Consider the following 25359-nt stretch of genomic DNA (forward strand, 5'->3'; position numbering starts at 1 on the left):
GGAGGCAGCGGGACCTTCTCTACTGTATGTCAGAGGAGGCAGCGGGACCCTCTCTACTGTATATCACAGGGGGCAGCGGGACCCTCTCTACTGTATGTCACAGGGGGCAGCGGGACCCTCTCTACTGTATGTCACAGGGGGCAGCGGGACCCTCTCTACTGTATGTCACAGGGGGCAGCGGGACCCTCTCTAATATATGTCACAGGGGGCAGCGGGACCCTCTCTACTGTATGTCACAGGAGGCAGCGGGACCCTCTCTAATGTATGTCACAGGAGGCAGCAGGACCCTTCTCCTTTGTACAGTGTAGGAGATTAGTCTTACCTTGTGTTCCTCTTCAGGCTGTGATGTCATTGCAGCCCCCCCCCCCACTTCCCTTATAACAGGAATGACAAATTCAAGCAATTATCCAAATGAGTGACTATGATTATTGCTGTGACATCCCCTGCCTCATCATTTTCTCTATATTGTGTACTGAGATGTCATGTATTACTGTAACTATCGCTTCTTTATGGGGCGCGCTCCCCCCTCTTACACTTCTTGTTTTTATTGTTCCAAACCGCCTGTAGCATTTAGTGTAACAGCATGAAAACTAATTACATCTCTGTGATGAAATATTCCATTCAGGAAGTTATACAAATAATTATTCATTTATTGTAATTCAACCACAATCACAGTAACAACACCGCATCACGCATCAGCAGGCGACTCTATATATATGCATTATTTATACTGTTCCTGTATTATATCTCAGAGCTGTACTCACTATTCTGCTGCTGGTGCAGTCACTGTGTATATACATGACATTACTTATCCTGTACTGATCCTGAGTTACATCCTGTATTATACTCCAGAGCTGCACTTACTATTCTGCTGCTGGTGCAGTCACTGTGTACATACATGACATTACTTATCCTGTACTGATCCTGAGTTACATCCTGTATTATATCCCAGAGATGCACTCACTATTCTGCTGCTGGTGCAGTCACTGTGTACATACATGACATTACTTATCCTGTACTGATCCTGAGTTACATCCTGTATTATACCCCAGAGCTGCACTCACTATTCTGCTGCTGGTGCGGTCACTGTGTACATACATGACATAACTTATCCTGTACTGATCCTGAGTTACATCCTGTATTATACTCCAGAGCTGCACTCACTATTCTGCTGCTGGTGCAGTCACTGTGTACATACATGACATTACTTATCCTGTACTGATCCTGAGTTACATCCTGTATTATACTCCAGAGCTGCACTCACTATTCTGCTGCTGGTGCAGTCACTGTGTACATACATGACATTACTTATCCTGTACTGATCCTGAGTTACGTCCTGTATTATACCCCAGTGCTGCACTCACTATTCTGCTGCTGGTGCAGTCACTGTGTACATACATGACATTACTTATCCTGTGCTGATCCTGAGTTACATCCTGTAACATACAGTATGACATTGCATATCCCACATCATAATCCAGTGCTGCACATACCATAGATAGGGAGTTACATCCTAGTTTCATAGTTTCATAGTTTCTACGGTTGAAAAAAGACACTTGTCCATCAAGTTCAACCAAGGAAGGGAAGGGATTTGATGAGGAAGGGATTTAGGGGAAACAATTCTATATAACATAACCATCTATGTTATTTAGGTGTAAAAAGGCATCTAGACCCTTCTTGAAGCTATCCGCTGTCCCTGCTGTGACCAGCGCCTGAGGCAGGCTATTCCACAAATTGACCGTTCTCATAGTAAAAAAGCCCTGTCGCCTCCGGTGATTAAACCTTGATTTCTCCAAACGGAGACAGTGCCCCCTCGTCTTTTGATTTGATCTAATCTGGAACAACTTCCCACCATATTTTTTGTATGGACCATTCATATATTTATATAAATTAATCATGTCGCCTCGTAGTCGTCTCTTTTCCAGACTAAATAAATCTAGTTGTTTTAATCTTTCCTCATAACTGAGACCCTCCAGACCCCTTATCATTTTTGTGGCTCTACGTTGAACCCTCTCCAGCTCCAGGGCATCCTTTTTATGGACCGGTGCCCAGAACTGGACAGCATATTCCAGGTGTGGCCGAACCAGTGCCTTGTATAGTGGTAATATTACATCCCTATCACGAGAGTCCATACCACTTTTGATACATGACAAGATCCTACTGGCTTTAGAGGCAGCTGATTGACATTGCATGCTGTTATTCAATTTATGATCTACTAGTACCCCCAGGTCCTTCTCAACAAGGGACTCACCCAGATTTACTCCCCCAAGGACATATTTTGCCTTTGGATTATTGGCCCCCAGGTGCATAACCTTACATTTATCCACATTAAACCTCATTTGCCAAGTGGATGACCAAACATTCAGTTTGTCCAAGTCACCCTGCAGCCTATGAACATCCTCCATAGACTGTATTACACTACACAGTTTGGTGTCATCTGCAAAAATAGACACAGTGCTATTAATTCCTACCTCTATATCATTAATAAATAGATAAATAAATGTATTATACTCTGAAGCTGCACTCACTATTCTGCTGTTGGAGTCCCTGTTTCTCTTCTTGTACACAGTTACATTTCAAGCGTTATGAATTTTTCCATAACAATACATTAAATTATGTACAATAAATGAACCTTTTATCTTCTTTCTTGCTAATTCTCCTTTAGATCTGCAGTTTTGGGCCAGGTTAGTCAGATTGCTGCCATATATGACTGGATATGTGCAGATCCCTTTATCTTTACTGTCCGGAGGGTCTGCAATGAGGATTCTCTGATAGACACAACCAGTGACAGCAATAATTCTGGGAGAATTTGTTATTTGTCTATAAATCAGCTCCTATTGTGTTCAGACAATGTGCCAGAAGGATCTTCACATCTCCCCTGTAAATGTAAGAAGTTTTTATCTTCCACAGCAGAGGAGTCGGCACATTGTGTGAGATTTTATTTGGCAGGCAAGAGCGAGTCTTGTATCACGAGGGTTTGTGCTGAATATAGAATAATGCAGAGCCAAGTATGTACAGCCTGGGAGGAGGAGGCATCAGCTGCTTACATGAGGCGCAGGAGCTCTGTACATGGAGCTGAAGACACTGAATAAGCAGGGGGTGCATGCAGAGGTACACATACTGAACAATGTAGGGGGGATGAGCCTAGTGCACAGTGTGGGGGGCATGATGATGATAGGGATGTTCATATTGTGCAATATTTCCTGAGTCTGAAAAAATTCCACACTATAATTTTTTTTGTATCATATGAGGCGACTGTGTCCAATGCAAACTCAACCCAACCCACACTAACTATGGATGAACTTCCCCTGTTCACTATTAAATCACAAAAGCAAGCCCTGAAGCCGTCCTGCGCATAGGGCATCCAGCCTTGCCCATGCGGAGCCTGACTCCACCCATCCTGAATGCAGCCTCACCCATGCTGAAATAGCCCAACCCACACTGAACCCAGTCCTGCTCATGCTGAATCTAAACTTGCCCATGCAAATCCTATTTCCAGCCACTCTGAATCTAGACCCCTCCCATGCTGAAATAGCCCAACCCACACTGAACCCAGTCCTGCTCATGCTGAATCTAAACTTGCCCATGCAGATCCTATTTCCAGCCACTCTGAATCTAGGCCCCACCCACGCTGAAATAGCCCAACCCACACTGAACCCAGTCCTGCTCATGCTGAATCTAAACTTGCCCATGCAGATCCTATTTCCAGCCACTCTGAATCTAGGCCCCTCCCATACTGAAATAGCTCTCTCTTAAAATAAAGTAAATCAAGAAAGTAAAATAAAGAATAACATTTTTTTAGGGAAATTACAACCAACATTTAAAATTCCTTTTAAAAAAAACTGAAAAAAGTAGTGGGAATAGATATTTGTCTTCTGGTGTCGACCATCAGGGATCATTAACCCTTTATTCCTTATAGTTTGTGGACTGTTATGGATGTGGTGAGGTCACTGAACCTATCACAGCGCTGAGTCACCTGCCTGATACAAGTCATCACCTGATCCCTCTCTGTTTATCCTGGGAGAATGAATGGATTAGAGACAAAGGAATCGCGGCTCCTCTCCTCCTCCAGACAAGGAGAACGTGTTTACACCAAAGTGTCGCAATTACCAAAGCTTTTCACCCAAATCCATCTGATCGTCTCACAATGTTTTCTCAGACAATATGAAACGCGTTGCGATGTCCCTGTCGGCGGCTCGGTTCATGTCAGTGCAGCGCAATACACGCACCACCCACGCACAGCGCAGCAGCGGGAACATAGAAGATAACAGCCAAGAGAGCGAAGCCGAGCAACAGATCCAACACAGGGAAGGAAAGTGTCATCAAGTGTGAACACACAGACCTCAGACAGCGGTACAGAGCACAGCAGTGTGAGGACCCACTCTTCAGGACACTTGAAGAAGTTACAATCCTGGAATATAAATCCATATATCACAGTCCTGCTGCTACTAACAACATAAACAAAGGAATGATTACACATCTCACCCAGGATAATACATAACACTGGCTTCAGAGAGCACAGCAGTGTGAGGATATGCCCCCAGTGCACTTGGAGAAGCTGCCACTTAAATCCATATCACACAGCCTTGCTGCTACCACATACACAAAGGTCTGATTGTATATCTCTCCAAGGACAATATCTAACATATACTTCAGGGAGCACAGCAGTGTGAGGACAAACCCCCCAGTGCTTGGATTCCCAGAATATAAATCCCAGTACTCCATTCCCAGAATATAAATTCATATTTTCACAGTCCTGCTGCTACTAACAACATACACAGCAGTGTAAGGACAATAACTGACACTGGCTGCAGAGAGCACAGAGAACAGCAGTGTAAGGGCAATAATGAACACTGGCTGCACAGAGCAAAGAGAACAGCAGTGTGAGGACAATAACTAACACTGGCTGCAGAGAGCACAGAGAACAGCAGTGTGAGGACAATAACTAACACTGGCTGCAGAGAACAAAGAGAACAGCAGTGTAAGGACAATAACTAGCACTGGCTGCAGAGAGCACAGAGAACAGCAGTGTAAGGACAATACCTAACGCTGGCTGCAGAGAGCAAAGAGAACAACAGTGTGAGGACAATACCTAACATTGTCTGCAGAGAGCACAGAGAACAGCAGTGTGAGGACAATACCGAACACTGGCTGCAGAGAACAAAGAGAACAGCAGTGTAAGGACAATAACTAGCACTGGCTGCAGAGAGCACAGAGAACAGCAGTGTAAGGACAATACCTAACGCTGGCTGCAGAGAGCAAAGAGAACAGCAGTGTGAGGACAATACCTAACGCTGGCTGCAGAGAGCAAAGAAAACAACAGTGTGAGGACAATACCTAACATTGTCTGCAGAGAGCACAGAGAACAGCAGTGTAAGGACAATACCGAACACTGGCTGCAGAGAACAAAGAGAACAGCAGTGTAAGGACAATAACTAGCACTGGCTGCAGAGAGCACAGAGAACAGCAGTGTAAGGACAATACCTAACGCTGGCTGCAGAGAGCACAGAGAACAGCAGTGTGAGGACAATAACTAACACTGGCTGCAGTCTGTGAGGTCACTCCTGCTGACACTCTCCCTTTAAAGGGTTAATCTGATTATAATATGGAACATTTGTGGCTTATATCACTTGACGCCGTTATTTGCCACGTCTGTTATTAAGAGACCGGTGACTTAGTAGAAGTGATATTATAATATAGTAGATGGCGCAGTGTTACGGCTGCAGGTGATTATATCTGGATATAAATAACAGAACATTTATTACCTGCCCCATAGATCCACGCGCCATCGCCAGCGGACATTATGTAAATGTGACACTATTTCTCCTCCATAAATTCTACATACGAGGCGCAGAGTCTCGCGTCTAACGATACGCGGCAGAAAATGAAACGGGGAAATCGAGTTACATGGAATTTATTTCTTTGCCTGATATAAAATGCTCATCACACATCAGTCATCACCTAGCGCTGAGGACAAGGGAGGAGATGGATGGGTGGTGGCTACAGGAAACCGTCAGCAAGTTTGTAAGCCCCGTCTCCCCATCATGAAATCACTTTTGGGCCCCTCAATATTTTGGGGCCAGTGGATGCTGCTCCTGCATCCTGATAAATACTGCTGTGACACATGGCTTTATATTCCAGGATTGTAGCTTCTCTATATCTACTGGGACCATGTCCTCACACTGCTGTGCTCTGTGCTCCCTGCAGACAGTGTAAAGTATTATCCCTGGAGAGAGGTGTAATCAGGCCTATTTTTTTTGTGTTATTAGTACAGGCAGATTTATTTTCTTGTTTTGTAGGTTCTGCACAGGCAGTGGGGACATGTTTTTACACTGCTGTGCTCTGTGCTCTCTGCATTGGCCTGCTCAACAGCTCTTGTCCTCTGAGTAACAGATGTCTGCTACAGCCTCAAAACACAGGGGCAGATTTACTTACCCGGTCCATGCGCGATCCAGCGGCGCGTTCTCTGCGGTGGATTCGGGACTTCTGGCGATTCACTAAGGCAGTTTCTTCGACGTCCACCAGGTGGCGCTGCTGCGCTGAAGAGCATCGGAGCGCACTGGAGTTCACCGAGCCATCCTGGATGAAGGTAAGCGCGTGTCCCGCAACATTTTTTTTTTTTTAAATGCGGCGGTTTCTCCGAATCTGTCAGGTTATCGTTCAGCCACACCCGCGATTTCCGTCGCGTGCATGCCGGCGCTGATGCGCCACAATCCGATCGCGTGCGCCAAAAACCCAGGGCAATACACGGAAAATTGGCGCAAATAGGAAATATTCGGGTAACACGTCAGGAAAAAGCTAATCGGGCCCTTAGTAAATGACCCCCACAGTGTAGGGGCAATAAAGCAACTCAATGCAGGGATCTAGGAGAACAGCAGTATGAGGATATGCCCCTAATACCTGGTACTATATGGCCAATTCCTGGCGTAGGCGAAATAAACTATATCTCAGCATCACACTTGTATAATATTGCTATAAGATTCCTGGGCTGTGCACAATAAAAGCTTCCAGTCACTGACAGCAAGCAGAGGCCTTGATAACTAGAACACTGGAAAGTAAAATCTATTCCCTCCCTCTTTAAGGACCTGCGGATATTTCCAGGCTCCTCATACATTGTTAATGACTTGAATTTCACTGAATTTGCAGATTTTCGCTTCTTTTATTGGCGGAAAAGTCTTCTCCGGAGGCCGGAGCCGGGGATACGACCTCCAGCTCCATCAATCAGCGCACAAAGACGACGCCAGATAAATATTTATCTACCCCGCGCGTCAATCCTGCGAGGAGACAAAGCTTAAAGGCAATGAAATAATTTGTGCAGCGCAAAACGTGCTCCTTACACGTCCAAAGGCGACTGTGCAGATTATTACTTCTCTATGACCCGGGGCCCCTTATACTGTGATCTCTCTGGGCCCCCAGACCTGCAGCTCATTGATTGATCGGACCAATTGATTTTAGGTTTCCAATCTCCAAAGCTTACGCTTCCATTTCAGCCATAATTATGTGCCCCGCGGCCGATCATTACCCGAGTAGTGGCAGGAAGAACTCCGACATCCAAGTAAATTATCACTTCTATAAACTACAGATGGAAAATCTATCCGGAGGTAAAGCAATTCTCTAGGATCCCTGTAATGGGATCGGCCGCTAGTAAAAATACATTATGGCAAACTTACTTACCCGGTCCTGTCGTAATCCCCGATTCGGACGGTCCGACGAAGATGAAGTCCGGCGCGATTCACAATGCTGGTGCTGCATCCGTCGCTTCCCCACTGAGGTCCGTCGGAGTTCACCTTCTTCTTCCCGGTGCTTGTAAGTGCATTGTCTTGCGACACAATTCGAAATGTTAAATCCTGCGCTCAGTCTGAATCCGTCGGACAACCCCCCATTTGATGCGCCAAAATCCGGTCGCGTGCACCAAAATCCCCTGTTAAATGCGGTGCAAAACAGAAATCGTTGGGAAACCCGACAAAAATGCGCTCCGTGGACCCTTAGTGAATGAGCCCCATTGTAGGGAAAAGGTTTCTCCCGATCCTCTCCTCTTCCTATACCGTATATATCTATATCTATACATGGGGTATCTATAGGGTCCGGAGGTTTTCAGCTTCGGATGTATCAGATGTTTCCATAGACTGACAACAATAATCGTGTGGATGTTGTGGAAATTATAGACACAGTTGAATACAAAGTTGGGGATGTTCGTGGACATGAGGAGACAGGAGGAGAGTAGACTAAGGTCACACGGTCATGGAATGTAATGAGTGGGAAAGATTCCGTCCATTTTCCGGCAGATATTACTCAATCTGGAAAATCCAATTAGGAAATGAGACTTGTGTGGATGTTGCTTTTATGTCTTCTCGGTGACCTGATTACATTGTAATTTGCACATTTAAATAGCAATCAATGGGGATTATACATTTTAACAGCCAATGAATCTGACTCTTTAACCTCTTCTGTGCAGGATTCCTGTGACCAGCGTCTCCCCCAATAGAATGAACCCCACTGGTTCTGATGAATACTTTCACAGCCTGAACCATGCCGAACAAACCTTCCGCAAGATGGAGAGCTACCTCCAACAGAAGCAGCTGTGTGATGTCCTCCTCATAGCCGGAAACTACAAAATCCCAGCGCACAGGTAAGTGACACTCAAGTGTACTCAGAGGGGATCCTCAGGGGCAGAGACAGTAATGTTATAGTTATTTCCAATCCCAGATAAATGGGTGTAAATGGCACACACAAAGCAAGAGATTTGGGTACAAAAGTGCAAGGAGACCGGGTGCTTCATACATGACAGTGCAACATTGTAACCTGAGGTTAATCTTAGAGCTTAACCCCTTAGATGGAGGATGTGGCCAATGCTACACACAGCAATAGGTCCATACATATATACAAGTGGTTTTCTGATTCGGATCTTGATACTGATGACATATCCACAGTATAAGGCCTCTTGCACACTAGCGTTGCGTTTCACGTGCGGGTGCAATGCGTGAAAAACTGACGTTTTTGCTGCGTTTTTGTTTCATTTTTGTTCGCGGTTTTTTGCGTTTTCGGTGCGTTTTTCACGCGCGTTTTTTTAAGTCAATGGGACTTTTTCAAAGGGACCAAGGTTCGGGAATAAAATGTTTTATTTAATTGAAAAATAATGTCTTCTGATAAGTTGCAAACATCTGCGATCTATTCTTCACTGTTCCGCGCGCGTATATTATCTCCCGACAAGTTAGCAGATGTGAAGAACAGTGAAGAATAGAATAAAACCAGTGAACACAGTGAAAACAGTGACCACAGGATCATTTAAGATAAAAACACAGTGCAGAACACAGTGCAGAATAGATTACAGATGTTCGGCACATCTGCTTACTTGTCGGGAGATACGCGCGGAGCGGTGCGAACAAAATAGCATGTGAAGAACAATATATATGTGTGAAGAAGACATTGCAGATGTATGGAAACATCTGCAATGTGTTCTTTACACACATATATATTGTTCTTCACATGCTATTTTGTTCGCAGCGCTCCGCGCGTATCTCCCGATAAGTAAGCAGATGTGCCGAACATCTGTAATCTATTCTGCACTGTGTTCTGCACTGTGTTTTTATCTTAAATGATCCTGTGGTCACTGTTTTCACTGTGTACAATGATTTTATTCTATTCTTCACTGTTCTTCATTGTGTTTTTTTAATTAAACGATCGTTCGCGAGCAGGGGAAATACTGTTATACTGGTCACCTAGCAACCCTTACGTTTAAAACGCATTGCACTCGCATTGCACTTGCAATGATTGCGAGTGCAATGCGTTCTTGATGCATCTCCATAGACTTGAATGGGGCGTGAAAATTGCGCGTGACTCGCAAAAATAGAGCATGCTGCGATTTTGACGCGCGTGCAAACGAACGCAAGCACGCGCGTTGAAAACCACGCAAATGGAGAAAGACCCATTGAATACAATGGGACAGAGTGCAATGCGAGTTCTGAGCGTCAAATGCACGCGCAGAACTCGCGCGTGAAAAACGCCAGTGGAGAAGGGGCCTAAGTCATCAGTCTCTGATCAGGGGGCATCCATTTAACGCCCAAACATCACCTCCTTCTCTTACCCCCCAGAGATGATCTTCCCGAAGTAATCTGTGTGACTCTTTTATAGCCGTCCCTAATGTTCACTCCTGTAAATTTCACCCCTTAGGTTGGTTCTGAGTGCAGTTTCAGACTATTTTGCTGCAATGTTCACTAATGACGTCCGAGAAGCTAAAGAAGAGGAAATAAAAATGGAAGGAGTTGATCCCGATGCCCTTAAAGCTCTTGTACATTACGCTTATACAGGTAATTGTCGTGTCACACCCTGTTGTACAAACTATGACATTGTCTGCTCAGAGTCAGGAGGCGGTGGTACAGCCAGGATTTTACAGAGGAGCCTGGAAGCTTTCTCAGGGTAATCTTAAGTGTTTCTGTAAGAACAAAAGTAAATGGGAAGCTATGGTGTCAATATTGTGTCTTTGGCTGCTACAATATAACAGAAGTGTGATACATCGTATGGAGAGGTTTCCATAGTTACTATTGCACTGAGATTGATACCTGTGCAGAAGTGCTAAGGACATACAAGTCGTGAGAAGAGAGAAATGTAAGGTATAAGAGAGACAGGATAAGAGGCAAGATACGAGACATAATACAAAAAAAGATACAAGAAAAGCTAAGACACAAGAGACATTGTAGAAGACATGATATAAAACAAAATAATAATAATATTATGAGATATGATACATTATATGAGACAAGATTCAACACATAATAAGAGGATAATAATAGGATAAGAGACAATGGGGATCATTTACTAAGGGTCGCACTTTCATTGGACTGTTTATGGTTTTCGGGGATTGCACGGCTTGGACAGGTATTTAACAGGTGTCTGCGCTGTGTCGTGCGACATCGGATTTTGGCGCTTCGGCGCCGGCTTCCTTGCAACACAAATCGGGTGGCGTGCCATTGGACGGATCCAACTGATTTGGACTGAGCCCAGGATTTAACTTTCAAATTGTGTCGCAAGACCAAGCACTTACATGCACCAGGAAGAAGAAGGTGAACTCCGGCGGACCTGAGCGGGGAAGCGACACATGCAGGATATCAGGCGCACGATCTTAGTGACTCGCGGCAGATGTGCATTATCATCAGACAATGCACTTTCGGTGAACTCCGCTGACTGGATAAGTAAATGTGCCCCATTATGAGAGACAGATATGATACAAGATAAGAGACAAGAGAAGAGTCAGGAGAAGAAATAAGAGAAGAGACAATATAAGAGACAGGAGAAGAGACAATGGGACATATTTCCTAAGGATCCTTTGGACGCATTTCCGTCAGGTTTTCCAACTACTTCTGATTTGGGCTGAATTGCATCGGGTTTTTGGCGCACGTGATCGGCTTTCCTGTGACACAAATCAGAGGCGTGGCCGTCGGACAAGAGAAGGGACAGAATAAGAGACAGAAAAAAGAGACAGGAAAAGGACAGGAGAAGTGGCAGGATAAGAGACAGAACAAGAGACAACAGAAGAGACAGGATAAAAGATAAGAGACTGGATCAGAGAATATTAAGAGACATGACATCCGTGCGGCAGAGCGCGCTTCATCTGCTGTTTTTGAATTAGAAACATCTCTTCTTTTTGCCAACATCAAAGATTTCGCTCAGGATCTCGCACTCGTCTCTCCGGGACTAAACCTTTATGGATTTCTATCAGATTAAACAAACGGCTGCAGGAAAGAAAGAGGAGCCTGGAACCATCCGCCAAAATATCACAGGAGACAGAAGCTGCAGGGTATGATAATGTGCCCCAAAATCTCAGATCTGCAGATTGAGAGCCAGATAGTATAGTGTCCTGCAGTCCTATGTAACATCACAGATAACACAGTGATATCTCTGAGTACAGATCATGTAGTAGATGTGTCCTGCAGTCCTATGTAACATCACAGATAACACAGTAATGTCTCTCTGAGTACAGATCATGTAGTAGATGTGTCCTGCAGTCCTATGTAACACCACAGATAACACAGTGATATCTCTGAGTACAGATCATGTAGTAGATGTGTCCTGCAGTCCTATGTAACACCACAGATAACACAGTGATATCCCTGAGTACAGATCATGTAGTAGATGTGTCCTGCAGTCCTATGTAACACCACAGATAACACAGTGATATCTCTCTGAGTACAGATCATGTAGTAGATGTGTCCTGCAGTCCTATATAACACCACAGATAACACAGTGATATCTCTCTGAGTACAGATCATGTAGTAGATGTGTCCTGCAGTCCTATGTAACACCACAGATAACACAGTGATATCTATCTGAGTACAGATCATGTAGTAGATGTGTCCTGCAGTCCTATGTAACACCACAGATAACACAGTGATATCTATCTGAGTACAGATCATGTAGTAGATGTGTCCTGCAGTCCTATGTAACACCACAGATAACACAGTGATATCTCTGAGTACAGATCATGTAGTAGATGTGTCCTGCAGTCCTATGTAACACCACAGATAACACAGTGATATCTCTCTGAGTACAGATCATGTAGTAGATGTGTCCTGCAGTCCTATGTAACACCACAGATAACACAGTGATATCTCTGAGTACAGATCATGTAGTAGATGTGTCCTGCAGTCCTATGTAACACCACAGATAACACAGTGATATCCCTGAGTACAGATCATGTAGTAGATGTGACCTGCAGTCCTATGTAACACCACAGATAACACAGTGATATCTCTGAGTACAGATCATGTAGTAGATGTGTCCTGCAGTCCTATGTAACACCACAGATAACACAGTGATATCTCTCTGAGTACAGATCATGTAGTAGATGTGTCCTGCAGTCCTATGTAACACTACAGATAACACAGTGATATCTCTCTGAGTACAGATCATGTAGTAGATGTGACCTGCAGTCCTATGTAACACCACAGATAACATAGTAATGTCTCTCTGAGTACAGATCATGTATTAGATGTGTCCTGCAGTCCTATGTAACACTACAGATAACACAGTGATATCTCTCTGAGTACAGATCATGTAGTAGATGTCTTCTGCAGTCCTATGTAACACCACAGATAACACAGTGATATCTCTCTGAGTACAGATCATGTAGTAGATGTGTCCTGCAGTCCTATGTAACACCACAGATAACACAGTGATATCTCTCTGAGTACAGATCATGTAGTAGATGTGTCCTGCAGCCCTATGTAACACCACAGATAACACAGTGATATCTCTGAGTACAGATCATGTAGTAGATGTGTCCTGCAGTCCTATGTAACACCACAGATAACACAGTGATATCTCTCTGAGTACAGATCATGTAGTAGATGTGTCCTGCAGTCCTATGTAACACCACAGATAACACAGTGATATCTCTGAGTACAGATCATGTAGTAGATGTGTCCTGCAGTCCTATGTAACACCACAGATAACACAGTGATATCTCTCTGAGTACAGATCATGTAGTAGATGTGTCCTGCAGTCCTATGTAACACCACAGATAACACAGTGATATCTCTGAGTACAGATCATGTAGTAGATGTGTCCTGCAGTCCTATGTAACACCACAGATAACACAGTGATATCTCTCTGAGTACAGATCATGTAGTAGATGTGTCCTGCAGTCCTATGTAACACCACAGATAACACAGTGATATCTCTCTGAGTACAGATCATGTAGTAGATGTGTCCTGCAGTCCTATGCAACACCACAGATAACACAGTGATATCTCTGAGTACAGATCATGTAGTAGATGTGTCCTGCAGTCCTATGTAACACCACAGATAACACAGTGATATCTCTGAGTACAGATCATGTAGTAGATGTGACCTGCAGTCCTATGTAACACCACAGATAACACAGTGATATCTCTGAGTACAGATCATGTAGTAGATGTGTCCTGCAGTCCTATGTAACACCACAGATAACACAGTGATATCTCTCTGAGTACAGATCATGTAGTAGATGTGTCCTGCAGTCCTATATAACACCACAGATAACACAGTGATATATCTCTGAGTACAGATCATGTAGTAGATGTCTTCTGCAGTCCTATGTAACACCACAGATAACACAGTGATATCTCTCTGAGTACAGATCATGTAGTAGATGTGTCCTGCAGTCCTATGTAACACCACAGATAACACAGTGATATCTCTCTGAGTACAGATCATGTAGTAGATGTGTCCTGCAGCCCTATGTAACACCACAGATAACACAGTGATATCTCTGAGTACAGATCATGTAGTAGATGTGTCCTGCAGTCCTATGTAACACCACAGATAACACAGTGATATCTCTGAGTACAGATCATGTAGTAGATGTGTCCTGCAGTCCTATGTAACACCACAGATAACACAGTGATATCTCTCTGAGTACAGATCATGTAGTAGATGTGTCCTGCAGTCCTATGTAACACCACAGATAACACAGTGATATCTCTCTGAGTACAGATCATGTAGTAGATGTGTCCTGCAGTCCTATGTAACACCACAGATAACACAGTGATGTCTCTGAGTACAGATCATGTAGTAGATGTGCCCTGCAGTCCTATGTAACACCACAGATAACACAGTGATATCTCTCTGAGTACAGATCATGTAGTAGATGTCACCTGCAGTCCTATGTAACACCACAGATAACACAGTGATATCTCTGAGTACAGATCATGTAGTAGATGTGCCCTGCAGTCCTATGTAACCCCACAGATAACACAGTGATATCTCTGAGTACAGATCATGTAGTAGATGTGTCCTGCAGTCCTATGTAACATCACAGATAACACAGTGATATCTCTGAGTACAGATCATGTAGTAGATGTGTCCTGCAGTCCTATGTAACACCACAGATAACACAGTGATATCTCTCTGAGTAATGATCATGTAGTAGATGTGTCCTGCAGTCCTATGTAACACCACAGATAACACAGTGATATCTCTGAGTACAGATCATGTGGTAGATGTGTCCTGCAGTCCTATGTAACACCACAGATAACACAGTGATATCTCTGAGTACAGATCATGTAGTAGATGTGCCCTGCAGTCCTATGTAACACCACAGATAACACAGTGATATCTCTGAGTACAGATCATGTAGTAGATGTGTCCTGCAGTCCTATGTAACACCACAGATAACACAGTAATATCTCTGAGTACAGATCATTTAGTAGATGTGTCCTGCAGTCCTATGTAACACCACAGATAACACAGTAATATCTCTGAGTACAGATCATGTAGTAGATGTGTCCTGCAGTCCTATGTAACTAAGAACATAGACAGATAGTTTTCTCTTCGGTGCTGTGTCCTCCTATAACCTCTCTGCACGTTTCCTGCTTTCTCGTGGATGATACAATCAGGATGAGTCCTGTATCGCTGATGTATTATTCCATTGTCACCATCTTCATCTCCGGTTAAGTGTTCTCCTCCCTCTGTTCTGAGTGATATTTTGGTGTCCGCTGAGACCCTGCAGCACATCTCGCACCTTCAGGATTCACACATTTCCCGTCCTGTGATAAAAAGACTTTCTTACACCTAGAAATTGCAGTCGCTTATTCCTGACATTGAACTGGAAGAAGTAGAGAAAGTCACAGCCAGAGGTCAGAGGAAGGACAAGAGGAAGAAACAACCCCCCCCCCTCCCTCCGAATGTAACAAGAAATAATAACTGACCAACATAACAACTGCCTAATAAAGAAACAATAGTTACCAAATAAGTATAAACATTATACGCCATAATGTTCTGTAACAATATTATCCATATTATCAACATCCACATTGAGGCTCATTTACCTACTTGGTCCAAGGAGTTCACAGAAAGTGCGTTGTCCGACGATAATGCACTGTGCCGCGATTCACTAAGATCGTGCGCCCGGTATCCTGCATGTGTCGCTTCCCCGCTCAGGTCCGCAGGAGTTCACCTTCTTCTTCCTGGTGCATGTAAGTGCAATGTCTTGCGATACAAATTAAAAGTAAAATCCTGCGCTCAGTCCGAATCAGTCGGATCATCCGGCGGCCAGTCCCCTAATTTCTGTAACATGAAAGCCAGCGATGTTGCAACACAATCCCCTGTTAAATACCCGTCAAAGCTGCGCAAATCCCCAAAAAAGTGAACAAACCGCCAAAAGTGCGATCCGCAACACTTAATAAAAAAGTTGTGTCCGCTCCCTGCACATGTGACCTATTCTAATGGCACCATCCGCCATATTGGAGGTGTCCTCTCACTGCTGTTCCCTTAATTCTGTGTATTAGGGATGTCTGTCGTCCTTCTACGCAGATTAAAAGCAGGTTTCTGGTTAAATATTACAGCAGTGCCTCGCAGCAAGGGGGAGGAGCTCTTTAATGTTTGAAGCTGCAGTGTGAGGACACACCCCCAGTGCACTTGGAGGTTCTACATTCCTGGAATATTAATCCATATATCATAGTCCTGCTGCTACTAACAACATACACAAAGGGCTGATCACACATCCCTCCAGGATAATACAGAACACTGGCAGTGGAGAGCACAGCAGTGTGAGGACACACCCCCAGTGCACTTGGAGAATCTGCAGTCCTGTTACTTAAAACCAAATATAATTGTCCTACTGCTACAAACAAAAAGGAATGTTTACGCATCTCTCCAGGGATCAATTCTGAACACTGGATGCGGAGAGCACAGAGTACGGCAGTGTGAGGATACATCTCCTGTTCACTTGGAGAAACTCCAGTCCTGGTATATAAATCCATATATCACAGTCCTGCTGCTACTAACAACTTACACATAGGTCTGATTACACATCTCTCCAGGGACAAAACACTGGCTGCAAAGAGCACAGAGCATAGCAGTGCACTTGGAAAAGACAGAATCCTGTAATATAAATTCATATATCACAGTCCTGCTGCTACTAACAACTTACACATAGCTCTGATTACACATATCTCCAGGTACAAAACCAAACACTGGCCGCATAGAGCACAGAGCACAGCAGTATGAGGACACACCTTCGGTGCGCTTGGTAAAGCAACAATCCTGGAATGTAAATCAGACCTGACCTGGCGCAGTATATAGCTAAAGTACAGACGCAGGGGCATGAACGCCCTGCACAGGCCCACTCCGCCACCAGTCCCACCCCTATCACATCCCTCTCTTCATATGAAGGTGATGGAAAGGGGGAAATAATTGCAATTCCTAGAGCTGCGCCAGTAATTGTGATTATTTCTGGGCTTCTTTGCCAAAATACTGGGGTACAAGCCCTGATAAATGTGCCCCCTCTGTGTGTGATGCAGTGATGGCGCAGGAGGCTGCACACAGGATAATTCTGTAACTTGTTAGATTCTACAGTCCATTGTGCGCACATCATATAATATTCATGAGCAATAACTGCCTTGTAATACCAGACTCAACCTGTGGGTAACTGTGGCGCTGTTTTTGTAAGAAAACATGTCTGTATCTATAGTCCATCATTAGATCTCCTCAGGGTATAAAGAGAGCATGGAAGCGAGTGGCTGACACACTGTAACAGAAGAGAACGCCTGGACCTGGAGTCAATGTAATCCTGGCTATAGAACCTCACTGCTGGATAGAATAGAAAGATCTGATTATTCCACATACAATTCCCTCAATGTGGACAGATGTGGGGGGCAAAGGGGCGCTGCATTCATCTGTCACTCCGCGGCGTCCGCTTCCCCCTCGCATAGCGGCTGTCGCTGCCTTTTGTTGCGGGAACATCTGTGAATTAGAATGTATAGGATGAAACCTACTGACCAGCGCAGGAAGCGGAGAATGGAAGAACAGACAGTCCAGGATGTGCTGCTACAATGTGACGGAAAGAAGTGACTGCATCAATGTATATTCATCAGCAGCCGCACAAGGAGCTCACACAGTGTATACAGCGGGGAGGGAAAGTATTCACACCCCTCTATATATCTCACTCTGTGCTTCATTGCAGCCGATTGGTGAGATCCTCATTAATGTGCCCTCTGCCCCCCAGTAATGTGACCTCTGCCCCCCAGTAATGTGCACTCTGTCGCCCCAGTAATGTGACCTCTGGCCCCCCCAGTAATGTTCACTCTATCCCCCCCCAGTAATGTGCACTCTGCCCCCCCCCAGTAATGTGCACTCTGCCGCCCCAGTAATGTGCACTCTGCCCCCCAGTAATGTGCACTCTGCCCCCTGAGTAATGTGCACTCTTCCCCCTGTAATGTGCACTCTGCCCCCCTATTAATGTGCACTCTGCTCCCCTAGTAATGTGCCCTCTGCCAGTAATCTTGAGGTTCTTCTTTACTTCTCTAATGAAGGCTCTTCTCCTACGATTTCTTAGTTTGGGTGGACAGTCAAGTTGAGGATCACTTGTGGTCTTCTTCCATTTAAAGATTATGGAGGTCACTGTGCTCTTAGGAACCTTGAGTGTTGCATAAATTATTTTGTAACCTTGACCAGATATATGCCTTAGAACAATTCTGTCTCTGAGCTCCCTGGGCAGTTCCTTAAACCTCATGATTTTCATTTGCTCTGACCTGCACTGTGAGGTCACCGTGTAGAATTGTTCTTTAGCCTGCACCAAAACAGGCGCATGCTATAGGCAGTGCGTAGGTGCGGGGCAGAAACACCAGCAGCACCACCCTTCATACCCCTCCATTTGGTGTGAAGGTGACGCACAAACCCTGATAAATTAACCTCCTTTTTTTTGTGAACATGATGACAGAATTCATGCAATTGTATACACATTACTTATCCTGTACTGATCCTGAGTTACATCCTGTATTATACTCCAGAGCTGCACTCACTATTCTGCTGCTGGTGCAGTCACTGTGTACATACATGACATTACTTATCCTGTACTGATCCTGAGTTACATCCTGTAGATCTTTTATTTTATATAAAAGTAAAAAAACATAACACAAACCAAACATAATATACAATATATACAATATCTTACCTGCTGGTCCAGCCACATTCACTCCTAACAAAAACAATAATTTAAAATACACCAAAATGAATAAACACCAAATACCACAACCCCCACCCAACCGATTGTCACACCCTCAACCAAACCAATAAACAATAAGACAAGCCACACCCACAAATAAACATAAATGACTATAAATATACATAAACCCACCCCACACCCATTTTTTTTATAAATATATAATAACAAACACATAATACATAATACACATAACATTACACTAAACTAGATCCCTCGCCCGCACCCTCCCCTTCCCCCCAGACACTGGTCTAACGTCCAAAGTTTGCGTTAAGTAGTCCAGACCAGTGTCCAAGGTCAGTTCATAAATCCCAAAATCCCACCACCATCACCCCCCTCTCAACCTAACACTGTGTCCCAAACCCCACTATATACAATATATACAATATATACAGTATTTACAACATAACAAAGAAAACAGAATACAAATAAAACCTGAACAACATCAATCAAAACCACATAAAGCCCAGGTTCGGCGCCTGCAAGCCTCACATTACTATAACCTCAGAACACAAAACAAAAATCTACAGTGCACCATCAGCCCCACACCAGGAGCGGAGATGACAGACTAAGGGACACTAAAGGAGAACCCCCTCCAAAGGAGAGAGGCCCTCCCCGTGCCCAGCCTCTCATACTCCAGAGAGCGCACCTTCACCAGGTCACCCAGAATGTTCCTAACCACCTCATCCACCGGGAGGATTTTACGCTGCGTCGATACTAAACACCGTGCGTTCCACGTGTGGTACCTGACCACTAGGCTAACTAGAAATAACATGCAGCGGTCCCGGCCACCCAGGCCTCTGAATGCTCCATAGGCCCACTCCGCGTAGGAGGGACCGGCCAATGGATGGAAGCGCCCACCCGATTGTACACCTCTGTGTTAAAGGGGCACTGAAGCAGGAAGTGGTCCATGCTCTCCAGCAGGCCACCGCACTCCTCCCGGGGACAACCCCTTTCCTCAGAGCTCCTACACTTCAGATTGTCCCTCACACACAGCTTTCCATGGAAGCAGCGCCAAGTCACGTCCCAAAACTTCAAGGGGATCCGGATAGAATTCAATAAACTCAAACCCACCCTCAGATCCTGACTTGGGCAATCCCTGAGGGCCAGAGGCTTCTGGAAATGGGTCAACAGAACCCTTTTGTCAAGGATTTTCCTCGACATGGTCCTGATCTCCCACATTCCCAGACCCCACCGGCGAATCACCTTCAGAACCGGGGTAGCGTAAGCCGGAAGATGCCCATGCGGTGTGCGAAGATCCTTCACTTGTCCTCCTGTCTCCCATTCCTGGAAGAAAGGCCGAAACCATCCCCTGCAGGAGTATACCCACGGAGGAGCCCTCTCTTTCCAGAGGTTTGCCACATTGATCTTAAGAATTAAGGTATTCACTAGGAACACCACAGGGTTGACCATACACAACCCTCCTTGTCTCCTCGTGCGGTAAGTAACCTCCCTCTTGATAAGGTTCAGCCTATTCCCCCATAACAGCTGGAAGAACAGACTGTACACCCGAGTCCAGAGGGGTTCTGGCAACATGCACACACTGCCCAGATATATCAGCAACGGGAGCAGGTAAGTTTTGATCAGATTAACCCTTTCTCTGAGGGTCAAAGACCAACCCTTCCACTGGTCCACCTTCTGAGCGGCGATCTTAAGCCTGCCGTCCTAGTTTTGCATGGGGTAATCCCCCTGGCCGAAATCGATGCCGAGAACTTTGGCGGAGTCCTGGGGCCCTGGAAGAGTGTCCGGGAGATCAAAGCCCGGACCTCCCTCTCCCAGCCAGAGACTCTCACACTTATCCCGGTTGATCTTGGACCCAGAAGCCTCTGAGTAGCGGTCAACCTCTGACATCACCCATTGCGCCTCCCCTCCCGAGGACACGAAAAGGGTGACATCATCAGCATACGCTACCACCCTTAGAGTGGCTTCCGGTGCTGCCCGATCCATCCCGACTCCCACCAACGGCCCACGATCAACCCTTCTAAGGAATGGGTCAATCGCGAACACGTATAAAAGTGGGCTTAGAGGACAACCCTGGCGAACACCAGACCCGACCTCAAAAGAGCGGCCAATCCAACCGTTCACAAGCGGGAAACTCTCTGCCCCTGCGTACAAAACCTTAAGCCAATTGACAAACTCCCCCGGCAGGCCATACCTCAGAAGGACAGACCAGAGGTACTCGTGGTTAACCCGATCAAACGCTTTTGCCTGATCCAAGGACAGCAAGTACCCCTCCCAGTTACCAGCCCTGCCCTGCTCCACTGCCTCCCGGACACAAAGCACAGCACTAAATGTACTGCGGCCTGGAACAGAGCAGTGCTGGGTCCCCGAAAGGAGCCGGGGTGCAAACTGCACCAGCCGATTAAACAGCACCTTTGCCAAAACCTTTCTGTCCGTATTGAGAAGCACTATGGGACGCCAGTTCTCAACACAAGATCGGTCCTTACCCGTTGACAAAATGATCAGGGCAGACCTCCTCATTGACTTCGGCAGGGCGCCCGGGGAAAGACACTCATTATATACCTCGGTCAAGAGGGGAACCAAGGCGTCCTTAAAGGTCTTATAAAACTCAGATGTTAAGCCATCCGGACCTGGCGATTTCTTAAGGGCGAGCCCTTCAATCGCCCGGCTGACTTCCTCTTCCCTGATCATCTCTGTCAAAATATCAAGAGAGGGGTCTACTCCTGGCTCAGGGACAGTTTCAGCCAGGAAAGCCGACATCACATCCCGATCTAGATCCTTCCTGCCCAAGAGGTGCGAGTAGAAGGATCTGACGACCTCCAGAATCCCTGATCTGGACCTTTTCAGGGATCCCATACTGTCAACCAGTCCTGTGACAACTTTACCATTCACTGACATCTTGCAGTTCCTGTAAGGGTCGGGCGAGCGGTATTTCCCGTAATCCCTCTCAAAAACCAAAGATGCGTGTCTATCGTACTGACACCTCTTCAGCAAAGATTTCACTCTGGAGATGTCCTCACGACTACCTCCAGTCGAGACGAGATGCTCGAGTTTCCTCCTCAGGCCCTGATACAGGCGGTACCTGTCCAGGCTCCTGAGGCTCGAGAGCTGGCGGAAGAATCTCGCCTCCCTTTTCTTGAGCATCTCCCACCACTCTGACTTACTGCTACAAAGGCCCAGCAAAGGTACCTGGCTCTGAAGAAAGTCCTCAAAGGATTGTCTTATCTCTGCTTCTTCCAGGAGAGACGAATTGAGCTTCCAGTAGCCTCTTCCCATCCGGGGGGTCTCTGTAACATTCAGAGAAAACAAAATTAAACAGTGGTCGGAGAACTCCACCTCAACAACGGACACTGCTGAAGAAATGGCTTCCTCCTTTAAATAAAACCTGTCTATTCTAGACCTACAGCTACACCTATAATAGGTGAACCCCGCGTGGCCTGGGGTGTGCCGGATGTGGACATCCACCAGGCGAGCCTCACTAGCTATGCTATTAAGTGCGACGCTATCATAAGTCAGCTTGTCTGTGGAACCTCCCCTATCCTGGGACCTCGTGACAGCATTGAAGTCCCCTCCAAAGACCACCTGCCGACTTGTAAAAAGGTAGGGCTTGACCCTTATAAAGAGACACTTCCTGTCCCACTTGGACTGGGGACCATAGATGTTAATTAGACGAAGTTCTTGTCCCTTCATGAGGACATCCAGGATCAGGCACCTCCCCATTTCTAACTCAATAACTCGTCGGCATTCTACCGGTGTGGTAAAATGTACCGCCACTCCGCTATACGGCTCGGCCGCAAGAGACCAATAGGAAGGCCGTGTCTCCATTCCCTCTTAGCTTTAAACACGGCCGCCAAATCTGGCAGCCTGGTCTCCTGCAAAAATAAAATGTCGGCTTCAACGCGGCCGACAAAATCAAAGGCCGCAAATCTAGCCGCATCAGACTTAATGCTGGCGACATTAATGGACGCCAGCGTCAACGGAGTGGGTGCCGCCATCATGAGTGATTGAGTTAGATGGCTTTCTTTTTACCCATCTTACCACCACCCTCGGGAAATGAACACCCCCTTTTTAGACATATTGTGGTGTCCATCTCCCTCACCTCTGATACTTCAGGGGCAGATCCAGGACCTGCCCCCTCATCCTCGTCTCCAGACTCTGGGCCAGTCTCCCCTTCTGAGGACCCTGACTCCCCAGGGGGAGACTCGGCACCCCCTGCAGGCCCCTCCGCCACCTCTGGCCCTTCACCCTCAGCCCCTCCATCGGCAGGAGAGGCTCCATCCAGGGCCAGGAATCGATTTGAAAGTTCGACCAGCGGGGGGTCGGTTGCACCTTCCTTGGGTACCTTAGTCAGGGAGGGAGAAGATCTTACACCTCCCTTCTTTTTACCCATTTTCTTCTTTTTGGCGCCACGCTTACGCTTTTCCTCTAGCCACGCCCTATTATCCTCGTCCATACTCTCATAATGGGAGGAGTCTGAGGACGTGGCACCTTCCTCTCTCTCGATCCTCCTGACCTCCTCATCCAGTACATCATCCCCTGGGGCCTCAGCGACAGGTGTGGTCTCCAGGATAGCGCCAGAGGTCGTCCCAGCAGCCCGAGACTCCCCCCGCTCTCTCTCCTGTTGACGCTTCTCTAGACGCCTTAGCTGGGCAGGTGTCTTTTTCCTGTCTTTCTTCCCTGGCCCCTCCATTCCTCCGCCTCTGCTAGTCCCCTCCCCAGCAGATTCAGCCTCATGGCTTTCATCCGCTGAGGTTGAGCCTGCATTAGCGAAGGAAAGAGGACAACGACTGTACGGGTGACCGAGATCACCACACAGGTTACACCTAATCTGTCCCGTACAGGATGCAGCGAGATGGCCAACACCCCCACACAACGCACACTTCTGCACGGTGCAGTTTGCGCTGAAATGTGTGAGGTCACCGCACCTGTGACACAGCTTAGGCTGCCCCCGGTAGAAGATCAGGATCCGATCCCTCCCCAGGAAGGCTGATGAAGGGATGTGGGCGACTGAGTTACCTGAACGCCTCAACTTCACCATGAAGGTCCAGGCCCCTGACCAGATACCATACTCGTCTCGATTTTTCTCGGGTACTCCCAGTACCTTTCCATAACGATTCATCCAGGTCATGATGTCAAAGCAAGATAGTGATTCGTTACGGGTAAGAACGGTCACTTTCTTGAGTTCGCTCTGGCGGGACACTGCTTGCACAGCAAAGTCCCGCCACCCGGGCTCGTTGTATCTCAGCTCATAGTTGGACCAGAAGAGCTCAAGCCCCTCCGGCCGAACAAAGCTGATATCAAACTCAGATGTACCATAGGGATGGATCAAGGCAAAGATGTCAGCCGCCTTGAAGTCCATCTTCAGCAGCAGCTCAACTACCTGTGCCCGCGGGGGACACACATCACTGCCACGCCACCGAAGACGGACCACATTCCTACGGTTAGCACCCGGCCCGGTTGTCGGGAGCGACCATGATCTCTCCCTGCCTCTTTGCTCTCGGAAGGCAGACAGGCCGTGCCTCTCTATCCAAAACAACAAATCAACCTCCTGCCCCGCTACATTGATCGTCCTTTCTCCCTTCTGTAAGGCTTGCAGGAGGCGCTGTTGCAAAAAGCCGTCCCCAGAGCCCAGAGACGAGGATGATGGAACCCCACTTCCCCCAGCAGCGACACTGGCATAGCTCTTAACGGGGGCCGCCACTGGGGGAGCAAACGGACCAACCCCTGCACCCACCACATTAACACTACCCACCTGCATGTTACACTCAGCCGCGCCACTCACACCCCCAGTCACTCCATCACTCACCCCCAAAGCTGGAAAAGATTCTCCACTATTCACACCATTCACATTATCCACCACAACATTACTGACTCCACTCACACTGGCTGGACCAGCAACAACATTAGGGGACATGACCACCTCCGCATCTTCAGGCACAAGAGAGGGGCTTGGTAACATTCGCCGCTGCTCTTTAGCCGGTGTGAGGCGCCGCTGATCTTCAATTTCCACAGAATTTAAATTATCCCCAACACCAACACAGAATAACACTTTTTGTCTGGGAGGTCCGGAGCCCTCAGCCTCAGCGACCCCTCCACACTGCCGCCGCCCCCCAACTAAGTGATCAGCAGCGACAGCATGAAGAGGCGCCGAGGCACCGGAAGCTGCCACCAGTGCCGGGCTATCCCCCCTCCCACTGGGGGACGCACCACAGCACTGGATTTTGATGTTATCGCCACATCCGAGCCGCCCTGACTGTCCGGCCTTGCGGCCGATGCCTCCCCTGAACCCCCACTGTTACCACAAACAGAGACGGAGCCCATCGCCACATCAGATGTCACACCTGTAATCTCCCTGCACCTTTGCACCGGGTCCACAGCAGAACTCGGGGGGGTTTGGGTAGCAGGGCTTGCACAGTGAGCTG

The 25359-nt window shown here is 46.7% G+C and overlaps 1 protein-coding gene across 1 annotated transcript in view; it reads left to right on the forward strand.

Moving 5' to 3' along the window:
- Window positions 1-25359, forward strand: part of KLHL4 (kelch like family member 4) — a 142986-nt gene that overhangs the window by 51313 nt on the left and 66314 nt on the right. The window contains exons 2-3 of the mRNA XM_072123019.1: window positions 8456-8629; window positions 10171-10307. Coding sequence (XP_071979120.1) covers window positions 8456-8629; window positions 10171-10307 — 311 coding nt within the window. The remainder of the gene's footprint in view (window positions 1-8455; window positions 8630-10170; window positions 10308-25359) is intronic.

The sequence above is a fragment of the Engystomops pustulosus genome, chromosome 9 (assembly GCF_040894005.1).
Source record: "Engystomops pustulosus chromosome 9, aEngPut4.maternal, whole genome shotgun sequence".
Taxonomy (NCBI): domain Eukaryota; kingdom Metazoa; phylum Chordata; class Amphibia; order Anura; family Leptodactylidae; genus Engystomops; species Engystomops pustulosus.